The 11,228-nt window shown below is 48.7% G+C and overlaps 1 protein-coding gene across 1 annotated transcript; it reads right to left on the bottom strand.

Moving 5' to 3' along the window:
- Positions 1 to 1,256: 1,256 nt before the first annotated feature.
- LOC128848032 (CMRF35-like molecule 5) lies at positions 1,257 to 10,996 on the bottom strand. Its single transcript, XM_054047754.1, has 5 exons — positions 10,957 to 10,996; positions 6,762 to 7,097; positions 3,535 to 3,601; positions 2,957 to 3,093; positions 1,257 to 2,340 (listed from the first exon to the last, which is right to left on the bottom strand). The coding sequence occupies exons 1-5, from the start codon at positions 10,994 to 10,996 to the stop codon at positions 2,318 to 2,320; spliced, it is 603 nt and encodes a 200-aa protein (XP_053903729.1). The 3' UTR covers positions 1,257 to 2,317.
- Between the last annotated feature and the right edge of the window lie 232 nt (positions 10,997 to 11,228).

The following is an 11,228-nucleotide window of genomic DNA, read 5'->3' on the forward strand; positions in this document are numbered from 1 at the left end:
GGATACTCCCTTTCTAGGCTGGCACCTCCCTAACCATTCATGTACATCAAGCATTCATCAACATGCATTTCATATCTTAACCATATTTTAATTTACTGTCTCCACCACTTTCGGGGTGTGTGCTAATTCATTTGAGACTCCCAGCCCTTTAATCGCAGAGGGTGGGAGTCTGTTTCTAGGAGCGGTTGCTGTTACAATGAAGTGAAAGTCACTTAAGGGCTTATAGCTTTTGTTTACAATGTATCAATTACTTCAAGAACAAAGTCAATTAACTTGTTTGTAAGTTTTACATAGTGATAAAGTATCTTTCACAGGACAGATACAATCAATGGTTTCTATAGACAGTAGCTTACAAGTTTTAACAAGTTTCAGAATAGCAGCCCTGTTAGTCTGTATCCGCAAAAAGAACAGGAGTACTTTGTGGCACCTTAGAGACTAACAAATTTATTAGAGCATAAGCTTTCGTGGGCTACAGCCCAAAGTTTTAACAGAAGACCCAAGAGATTTTTGTACTTGGTGAAATTGTTGGATTTTAAAGTGTGGGGGACAAAGTGGGGGGGGGGTCACTGTCACTTGGGGGAATCACTGTTAGTACCTTCTTTAATATCCCTACAGTGGTTCTGCAGAGCAGCTCAGATTGGGGGGGAAGAACCCCACTGACGGGTGAGTGACCCACTCAATTTTTTTACCCGGTGTTTCATTTCACAATCTGATGCCATTCAAAAATAGTGTCTTCCTTCTGTGCATCATCTCTTAGGATAAATGTTTAATCTAAAATAATCCAGTCCCCAGGTAGCTCTTAAAGGAAGTGCTGTGCCAAGAAGGACTGATAATGACAGTTCCCTTTGCAAGGGGCAGAGACAAGAGCCGACCCTGCACTCAGGGGAGCAAAGGATTGAGCAGCTTCCTTCATGTGCCCCAAAGATGCGCCTTGTCCCCTAATCTCTCGAGACTCCAATTCCACAGCTATGGAGAGTGGCAATCCCTGTAGTAGATGATGCAGAATGCGGGAAGCAGTGCACTTCTGCTTTAGATCACTTACCTCCTTTAAAAACAAAATTACAAATCCAAAAACAAAACGAGTAAAATAAGTCTTTATCCGGTTTGTTAACTCTGCAATACAGCCCAGCAAGAAGGAAAAGCTATCCATAAATGATCCTTTCTCATAGCATTTTATTAAACCAGCTGGCTAGAGCAGATAAGAGACAAGTTATATCCAGAAAGATCTGTTGTTCTATGCAGCATATTGAAGTTGCAATTGTTTTTGCCCAAATCATGTGATGTGACATAGTGTGAGAAACGAATTTTTGTTTGTTTGGGGTTTTTTTTAATGTATTTCAGGAAATTTGAAAGGAAACAATGTGGCCAGTACCTAAAAAAAAAAAGATGTCAGGTGCACAGACCAGGAAACGAAAAGCTGAGAGAATGACTGCAATGAAGAAAGATGCAGACACAATGAAAAGATACTTGAAATCTGTTAACAGCAACCCGTGCTGTTAGTAGTAGCGAGACAGTCACAGCAAACCAACTAGTACAAACAAAAATAAACACAGCAGCCTCCCCAAATCTAGGAAAGGGTTAAAAAGAATATAATACAATAATATGTGTGCTTGCAGTTACATCATTCTCCCAGTAGGTGTCTGTGTGAACTGTACATTGTCCCAGAGAGGGTGTGGGGCTGGGTAAGCAACCCGGCAAGCTGGGACTCAAGCTGTGTGGAAGTCTGTCTCCCTGTGCAGTTGTGTCTGTTTTCTTTCATAAATGTCTTTGCTGTAGGAAAAAATGTGATTCCATTAGCGTGATCCCAAGCCTTGATGCATAAATCCCAGTTCTACACCCCACCTCCCTGGAAGCCTGGAAAATGAAATGGCCTTTGCAGTGTCAACAGGTCTGGGACAATCCAGATCAAGGGAGAGAGGGAATTCCAGCTACAGGATCTCTTCTGGAGAACACCTGCTAGCAGCTCCTGCATTTCACCTGAGGTCACTGTGACGATGTAGAGCCCAGCTGATACAGGGGCAGCCTCTGTCACTGCTGGCTCTGACACTGTGTTTGGCTCTGGGACTTCAGTGGAGTTACACTTGCTTACACCAGGCATGAATTTGGCCTTCGGCTTTCCAACACTCTGCTAAGAACCTAGATACCATAGCCTGGGAAACATCGAGTCAGACACCTCCAGCAGACTTCATCCTCTGAGAACAGGGGTGAGAAATAGCTTCACTTGACATGAGAAGAAAATCAGGCCCATGGTGTGGGATACTTGCACAAAGCTGGAAAATGAATCCTCCTTCTGCTCGTTCCAATCCGTTGCTAAGAACTAGCAAAGAGGCAGTTCCTGAGCTGCAAGGAAAACAACGACACCACCAGTGACTGGAGGAGAAACACTTCATGCTGGGAGCTTTTTGTTCATAGCCATCGTGGGGTGAGTCTGGTTCTAGGAATTCCTGATCAGGGCTATAGAGCAGCGAGGATTTCTCCCTATTCACACACAGACTCATCACAGTCCTATGTAAAGGTTTCCATCAAATCACGGCCCTGCTAGTACACCAGAGGGGCATAAGGGGGTGTAACTTAGGTATCCATGCAAGAGAGGAAGCAGACGCAGCAGAGCACAGGACAGGAAGAAGGTAAAGGTTGGGGAATGGGTGGATCATTGGCTCCACCTCCACAATGAACCTGGCAGTGTAGCTGAGCCGATTCACCACTGGAAGTTCTCCGCATCAGTTATAGATCTGGCGGTTTGCTCCATCCCTGAAGCAGGGGGGAGAATGGAAGGGACATTGTAACTTGGGCAGTAATGATCCGCCTCCCAGGGTGCTCCAGGGGCAATGCAACAACTCACTGTCCCTTACTCTGCTCACAGGAAAGCTATAATTGAGCCCTTGGTGTTCAAGAGAAGACTGAGAACATTCCATGGAGCGTGTCACACCAGAGTGGGAATGTTGGACGCTCTCACCTTGTCTGTCTGGCACCATCTCCCTGTGGCGCCTCCTGTCGCGTATGCTCATCCAGATCACAGCACAGACTATGCACAGGAAGAGGAGAACCTTCAATAACATCAGGAGCAGGAAATAGATGATGATGGGTTGGAATCTATGCAGTGGAAATACAATAGAAACTGTAAAGCTCTGTAAATTTGACCAAGCTCCTCCCACTAAAACATTCCGGTGCTGCTCTGAGGCTGAAGATGTGCAGAGCTTCATTGTAGAAGATGCAACACACAAAGCCTCAGCACCCTGCCTTTATAGGGAACCACAGCACCTACTTGGGGATTCAGTCATCCTGTTGTACAGTCTGATGTGACTGGACCCAGACAGTCTCTGTGCAGTGCTACTCTGCATCTAGAATTGCCATTTTCCTGTATATGAATCCAGCCTCACGGGACCTCCAGGTTCTTGCTGATAAAAGCAACATGTTTTTCTGTGGGACATTATCACCAATGGGGTCGCTATTCTTTGTGCCTCTGGAGATGAATCTTGCTAGGGCACTGGGAGAAGTGACCAGAGTGACATGGGACGGGGTAATGGCACTCACCGTGAAGGTGAATCTGGCTGCTTTTTGGCTTGTGGTGTCCTTCCAGTCAGGTTTGGGGAAGGAACAGCTGTAGAGAAAACCAGAGATCCAGTGTACTCTACAAATCAACCCAACCTGAGATGTTTGGTGTAAGTCTGATCATTAATGAATCTGTTGCTGTCCCAGAACCTTCACCCTTAATCCTGGCCCACATCCCAGTCCAAGCTTTTGTTTGCTGCCAGCTGTAACGTTGTGTAGGATGGATTGTACACAATCAGTGTAGTCCTGAGGACTGAGCACGTTATCTTCCCTCTAATTCTGGCTAATTTCTGTGGATAACTTTGCCAAATCATGAATGTACATACTTGTTAGGTGTCCTTTAAATGGGGCAGGTCCGTCTGCAGACTCCATTGTTAGCTGGGCCAGCATCACTCTCTCCATTAATTTAATAGTCTAGTGCAGAGGTGGGCAAACTATGGCGTGTGGGCCACATCCGGCCCACGGGACCCTCCTGCCCGGCCCTTAAGCTCCCGCAGGGGCGGCTCTAGGCACCAGCAAAGCAAGCATGTGCTTGGGGCAGCCCATTTGCAGGGGCGGCGGGGATCCAGCCTGGGAGCTGAGAACCAACAGGGGGCCCTGGGAGCTGTAGTTCCTTGGTTAGCTCCCTGCCTATAGAGCCAGCCCTGGAGCAGGGAAAGAACTACATTTCCCAGCAGTCCCTTGGCTACTACCAACAGGAAAGAGGGGGAGGGAGTGAGGTAGCTGAGACCTCATGCTGCTGTGAATGGAGAGCTGCACTGTGAGTAGGGATACCATATTTTAACATTCAAAAAATAGGACACTCCATGGGGAGGGAGGGTAGCCCCACTCCACGGGGAGGGAGGGTAGCCCCACCCTGCCCCCATCCACTCCCTCCGACTGCCCCCCACAGAAACCCCAACCCATCCAACCCCTCCTGCTCCCTGTCCCCTGATCACCCCCTCCCAGGACCACTGCCCCTAACTGCCCCCCAGGATCACACCCCCTATCTAAGCCTCCCTTCTCCTTGTCCCCAACTGCCCCCTCCTGAGACCCTCCCCAACTTCTCCCCTAGGACCCCACTCCCTACCTGTCCCCTGACAAACCCCCGGGACTCCCATGCCTATCCAACTGCTGCCTGTCCCCTGACTGCCCCCCCAAACCCCTGACCCATCTAACCCCCCCTTCTCCCTGCCTCTGACTGCCCCCCAAACCTCCACCCCATCCAACCCCCCAACCCCCTTACCGTGCCACTCAGACCAGCATGTCTGGCTCCGCGCAGCGCCAGACACACTGCTGCATACATGCTGCTGTGCTCCCCCACAGAGCCACAGCCCCCCCCACCCCCGCACCTGCCGTCCAGATTTGAACACCTCAAAATTCAGGAGTGCTCAAGCTCAGTTTGAGCAGCTGTTACTTCATTTCTCCCAAATCAAATATACTGATCCACTGTAACTTGCTGTAGAAAAAGTAGAATAAATTGAGCAAGAAATGCTTCCCAGTGGTTATTAGGATTGGAATTGCTATTTTCAACAGTCATTGACTTGTTTGTTTGTTTGTTTGTTTGTTTGTTTAAAAGGAAGACAGTGATATTGCATTGGCAAATTCCCCATAGAAAGAAAGAGAGGAACAAAAGAATAATAAAGGCACCTCAACTTTTCTTCATTTATGTAGGACAGTCTTATAATATGCATCCAGATATCCTCCAATCACACAAGCTGAAAATTGTTCCGCTTTACTGCAGTTCTGTAACCATATGGGAACCAATCCTGTCTGTGTTCTGTGCACATCTAAAATTCCTGCTGAATGACCTGCCATGGGAGCGAGTTACCAGTGACCCAGGACTGCGGCAGAAGGAGGGTGCAGGTGTGTGGGGGAGAGAGAGAGCCCAGGGCTGGGGCGGCAGAAGGTGTGTGTGTGGGGCAATGGTGAGGTGGAATGAGGGAGCCCAGAGCTGGGGCGGCAGGGGGAGTGGGTGGGGGGGAAGAGCCCAGGGCTGGGGCAGCAGGGGGTCCGGCGAGGAGCCCAGGGCTGGGACGGGGGGCAGCCAACATTTTTTTTGCTTGGGGTGGCAAAAAACCTAGAGCCGGCCCTGACCTCCCGGCTGGGGATGCAAGCCCCCGACCCCTCCCCTGCTGTCCACGCTTCCCCGCAGCCTCAGCTCCCAACGCTGCCAGCACTCTGGGTGGGGTGGCTGGCTCCCATGGGGCTCTGAGTGGCATGGTAAGGGGGCGGGGAGCTGGGGGTTAGATAAGGGGCAGAGGGTCCCAGGGAACAGGGAGCAGGGGTGGTTTGATAGAGGGGTGGGGTCCCGGGGGGTGGTTGGATAGGCGTGGGAGTCCCGGGGGCCAGTCAGAGGGTGGGGTGGGCAGGGATGGGGCAGTCAGTGAACAGGGAGCGGGGGGGGTTTCAATGGGGCAGTTCTGGGGGGGTGGTTGGGGGAGGGGGTCCCGGGCAGACAGGGGAAAGGAGCAGGGGGGGTTAGATGGGGGTTGGATGAGGGGGGCAGTCAGGGGGCGGGAAGTGGGAGGGGGCGGATGGGGGGGCAGGCTCTTTGGGAAGGTACAGTCTTCCCTACCCAGCCCTCCATACAGTTTTGGAACCCCAATGTGGCCCTTGGGCCAAAAAGTTTGCCTACCCCTGGTCTAGTGATACATCCCACCTCAGTTATTTAAACAAAAGAACACACGACTCTGTCTTCATCTAATTACGTGAGAAAAAATAAACATGTAAAACCTTCCTTTCAGAAACCAGTTAGAATCACCAAGAGACAGAGAATGACTGACCTGTCACCGCAAGCAGTTAAAACTCAAGGAACGGGATATTTCAGGACATCATCGACCTCACACTGCCCACATAGTAAAGGAAGGAATCTTCTCCAGTATATTTCAGCCCGACTCAACAACCCCAACTCTGAGCCCCAATGAAAACTATTCGTGCACCAAAATCTCGCCCTTTGCCCCCAGCACTTTCATTTTAATGAGAGTTAAAAAATGAGCCAGCTGCACTTGAAGGCCTCAGTGTCTTGATCTACATCCCAGTTACTGGGGCAGGTTTCTGGTTTATCTGTCAAGAAGTGGCAAAAAAAAATGTCCAGCATGAAACTGAACTGAGGTCCCCACTGCTGTTTACTGCACCCATCCCCATCCTCCTTCCACCGCCCAGCGCCCCCTGGCTCTGCCCCGAGCTTGGGAGCCCCGACACTGCTGGGGGGCAGCACCGGGATTTACCTGAGGAGACGGTGACTTCCACAGTGGCCCTGAGCTCAAACCCAGACCTCTGTACCCCGCAGAGGTACGTGCCGGCATCTGCCCGTGTCAGGTTCTCCAGGGTCACAGTGAACACGCGCTGGGTGTGATTGTCTCGGATGGAGACTCTGCCCCGCTTCACCTCGGCCTCCGACCCCTGGGTCTCAACGACGTGAAACCAGTTGGAACAGAACCAACCTCCTTCCTGGCACCAGAACTTTGGATAATCTTCATAGCCTGTCCGGTACCGGCACCGCACAGCCACTGACCCGCCCGGGGGGCCGCGCACTGCCCCGGGGCCCGTCACCGCCCAGCAGCCTGCGAGAGACAGACAGTGAGACCCGGGGCACCCTTCTGCCTGCCACTAGCAATGACCTGCCCCCACGTGCCCGGGGGTGGGGGGAGTTGTGGGTGATGCTTCAGCATTTTTGGGGGGAGGACAGGGTGTCAGAACCTGCAGTTTCCAGGTTCACCTATCCAAAAACCTGACTTTTTAAAACTGTGCAAAGGGACCAAGAGCAATTGCCCCTCCCCCCGGGGCTGCGTGGGAGCAGGTGAATGGGGCAGGGGAGCGGGCAGGGGGTGGTCTGGGCTGCTCTCAGCTGGTTAAATAACTATAAAAGGGGCTCAACATTAGGCTTGATTCTTATTTACACGCAAGCCCCTTTGCACCACTCCGGCAGCGCACAGAGGCTTGGAATGAATGCAGGTGTCAATTGTATTTTCGACTAATATATTTGCCAGTAGGAAGATTTGCTGTTTCAAAACAATATTTGGATTTTCCATGTGAGAAAACTTGAACATTGAAAGACAAGTTCAATTTCAAGCTGACTTTTCAAAACGAAACTTTCTTTTTTCATTTTCACCTAATGTCATTTTGTTTTGGTTTTCCATTTCAGGTTCATATTCTGGGGGTTCTCTCCCCCTCTACCCACCATGCTCCACTGTGATGCTCCAACATGCACCATGCTGGGATATTTCAGCAATAGAAACCTGACTAGTTTAGCACTTTCTAACATACAGTTTGGGAGGTGTTGGTTAAGTAGAGCGAGCTAGCTTGATCTCACGTAGTATCTATCAATGCTAGTGCAGCCAAGGGGTCAGAGAAGTGCCAGCCCTCTATCCTGCAAATATTTACCCATGTGTTTCCTTTTAAGTCCAGGAGAACTCCTGTTGGTTTCATTGGCACTCATGCTTAGAGTACATCAGTGGGATTAATCATGTTCTTAACATTAAGCATGTGGAAGTGTTTCTAGGATTAGGACCTACATTGGTATTGTTTGGTTCACTTTTGTTACAGTTGTTATTTATTTATTTAATCTTAAAAAGCAGCCTTTGAAAGATTCTTTGATAAGGGCCATATTAGAAACTAGGTAGACAAAACACAACCTAGAAAACGAATTGCATCAAATACTTAATGGTGTCCCTTATATCCAGGTTTCAGTAGGGCTTACCTTATCCCATCCTATTTTCACATGCTCGTCACCAGAGCTGGTCAAACAGTTTGTTGTGAATAATATTTGTCACAAATTCTGGCTACCTTTTCGTCAAGTAGTTATTAGTGAATAAGGTTTTCCATTATTTAACTGTCTCTGCTGATAATGTTCTGAATAATTCTCCTCTTCAGCCAAAATTATCCTGGCTTTGTCTGAGACCAGAGATGATTTTTTTGTGCAAAATCTCATCAACGATTTTTAGTTTAGTCATTTAAAAAATACATTTGCCCCCCATTTTAAAAAGTATTTTGGGGCTATTTGAGGGCTTGTATCTAATTCAGAAAGAGTACATTGAACATTTGAAACTTTCAGGAGGCGTAAACCTGACTGTCTGATGCTCTATAGTCTGAAGTCCCTTTCGTTGTAGGGAGACACACAAAAGAACCTCCTAACCCATGAAGAATGGGGACTCGATTCACCATTGTCCTGCCCCTCCTGTAGTCATTTCCACCAGTGCAAAGTGAGTGTAAAATGCTGCCATTCTGAGATTGTCACATTTGACAGCCACTTTGCATTGATGTAAATGACTACACAAGGTGTGAGATATGGTGAGTCAGGTCTTCCATTCCATGCACGTGTGGTGGGAAGTTTTGGAGTAAAAGCTGCAATATTTAACTGTTGCAACTGATTAATATCTTCAATATTTCCAATCCTTAAGATTAGTCTACACTGGGAACATACATCGGCGTAGCTACACCGCTCAGGAGTATGAAAAATCCACACCCTGAGAGAAGTAGCTATGCCAGCTTAACCCCTTGTGTAGACAGTTCTAGACAGGGGTGAAAGTAACTTAAAGGACTTACCGGTACGCCGGAGTCCTGAGCGGGGGCATGGCCTCAACCAGAAGAGGCGTGGCCTTTCAAGATTTAAAGGCCCTGGGGCTCATCTGTGGCTGGGAGCCCGGGCCCTTTAAATCACCGCTGCGGAAGCCAGTCCAGTCCGGCACGGCGAACTGGCTCTTGCGTAGCAGTGACACAGTAACAGTTTAAGTATAGACATACCCAAGTGTAATCAAAAGTCATGAGTCAACATCCCCCCTCCACCCTTAATCATGAGATTGGCTTAAAAGTCATGAGATTTTTTTTCTTTTTTTGAAAAAAGTAATTAATTTTTGTTTGTTTTTCTTTGCCTTTTGGATGCTGAGTCTTTAGGTTGCACTTGGATCATGTTTTCAAGCTTTTTCTCCACAACTATGACAGCTAGAAACATTTTTTAAATGAAAGCTGAAACTCTCCCCAAATCACAGGTATCTAGGAGCTGGAGTGTTAAGAAAAAACACCAACTACTGAGAGAATTGCAATAAAACCACAAGAACTAGCAACACTGCAATTACCTACACACTGATTCGGCTAGTTCCTGCCAGGGGTGAAAATAACTTAAAGGACTTACCGCTACGCCGGAATCCTGAGCGGGGGCGTGACCTCAGCCAGAAGAGGCGTGGCCTTTCAATATTTAAAGGCCCTGGGGCTCCAGCTGTGGCTGGGAGCCCCAGGGCCGTTAAATCACCCTGGAGTTACCAGCTGCAGAGGCAGCTGGGAGCCCCGGGGCTCAGGGGCGAATTAAAGGGCCCAGGGCTCTGCGGGACTCCTGCTGCTTCTACCCCGGGACGGCAGGGCTCGGGCGGGGATTTAAATGGCTAGAGGCTCTGGCCACTGTGGGGAGCCCTGGGCCCTTTAAAGCGCCGCCCAAGCCCCGCTGCCGGAGCTCTGGGGTGCTTTAAAGGGCCCAGGGCTCCCCGCAGTGGCCGGAGCTCTAGCCCCTTTAAATCCCTGCCTGAGCCCGGTGGCCGGAGCTCCGGTGGTGATTTAAAGGGCCTGGGGCTTCCCGCAGCAAACATTCTTTGAAAGATGCTCAGACTCTACAGTGATGAAAGCCATTTTCTATAGCTAGAAATAATCACACCCTATAGAATTAGTTATAACTAACACATGGCGAGTGCCCCATATGGTCAAGGTTACAAGATGACTTTTATGATAACTTCCTGTTTTCAATGGTTCATGGCTAGAATTCATCTTGTAAGAACATTGGAATAACCAGACTGGATGAGACCCAATGTCCAGTATTCTGTCTCCCACAGTGGCCAGAGCCCCGTGCTTTAGAGAAAAGTGTGAGAACCCTGCAGTATGCAGATGTGGGACAATCTGTCCCCGCCGGTCTCTTCCTGATCTCAAATAGCTAGACATCGCCTTAAGCCCAGAAGTGTGTGCTTTCAATTCTCATCCAAAATTTTGGTTGATGCTAATTATGATAACTCTGGATATGCTCAATATCCCTGTAAATCTCCAATCCCTTTTAGAATCTGGCTACGTTCTTAGCCTCAGTATATGTTGCAAATAATATTGGTTGCAAATGCTGGCAATGTTTTCATCAAATAATTGTAATGAATATTGTTTTCTGTTCTTTGTCCAGCTGTGCTGAGAACGTTCTGAAAAACTCTCCTTTTCAGCTGAAATTTTCCTTGCTTTGTCTTCATAGAAAACTGTCTCCGCAGACACAGATTCTGTGCTGAAATCTTTACTGTCCTGCCCACTTTGTAAGCCACATCTCCCCTGTGAGTTAGAACCACAGCAAGAGCAGAGCTGAGACTTTCAAGCTCTGTTGGTGAAGCTGGCAAACCCTGTGCAAACCCAATACTTGCATTGTATTTCTAGTGATCCACAAAAAGACCATGTCATTCTCACCTGGGAAAAGAATCCAAAGCAAAACAGAGAAAATCCTCATGGTCCTGGTTCCCTCGGCGGGTGAATCTCTCCTCTGGTAGATCTGGGTTCTCCAGGAGATCGCAGGGACCCTCTTCCTTTTGTTAGAGTTGAAAATGAAACCCCAAGACTCACTGACCAGTTCTATAGCATGAAGTGTCCAGGTCTGGCAGCTGCCCCACTTCCCTTTGAAAAGACTGTTGTTTGACCATAGAAAGAAGTTGCTCAACCTACATTCTAAGATGATTGGTGTT

The sequence above is a fragment of the Malaclemys terrapin genome, chromosome 13 (genome assembly GCF_027887155.1).
Source record: "Malaclemys terrapin pileata isolate rMalTer1 chromosome 13, rMalTer1.hap1, whole genome shotgun sequence".
NCBI lineage: Eukaryota > Metazoa > Chordata > Testudines > Emydidae > Malaclemys > Malaclemys terrapin.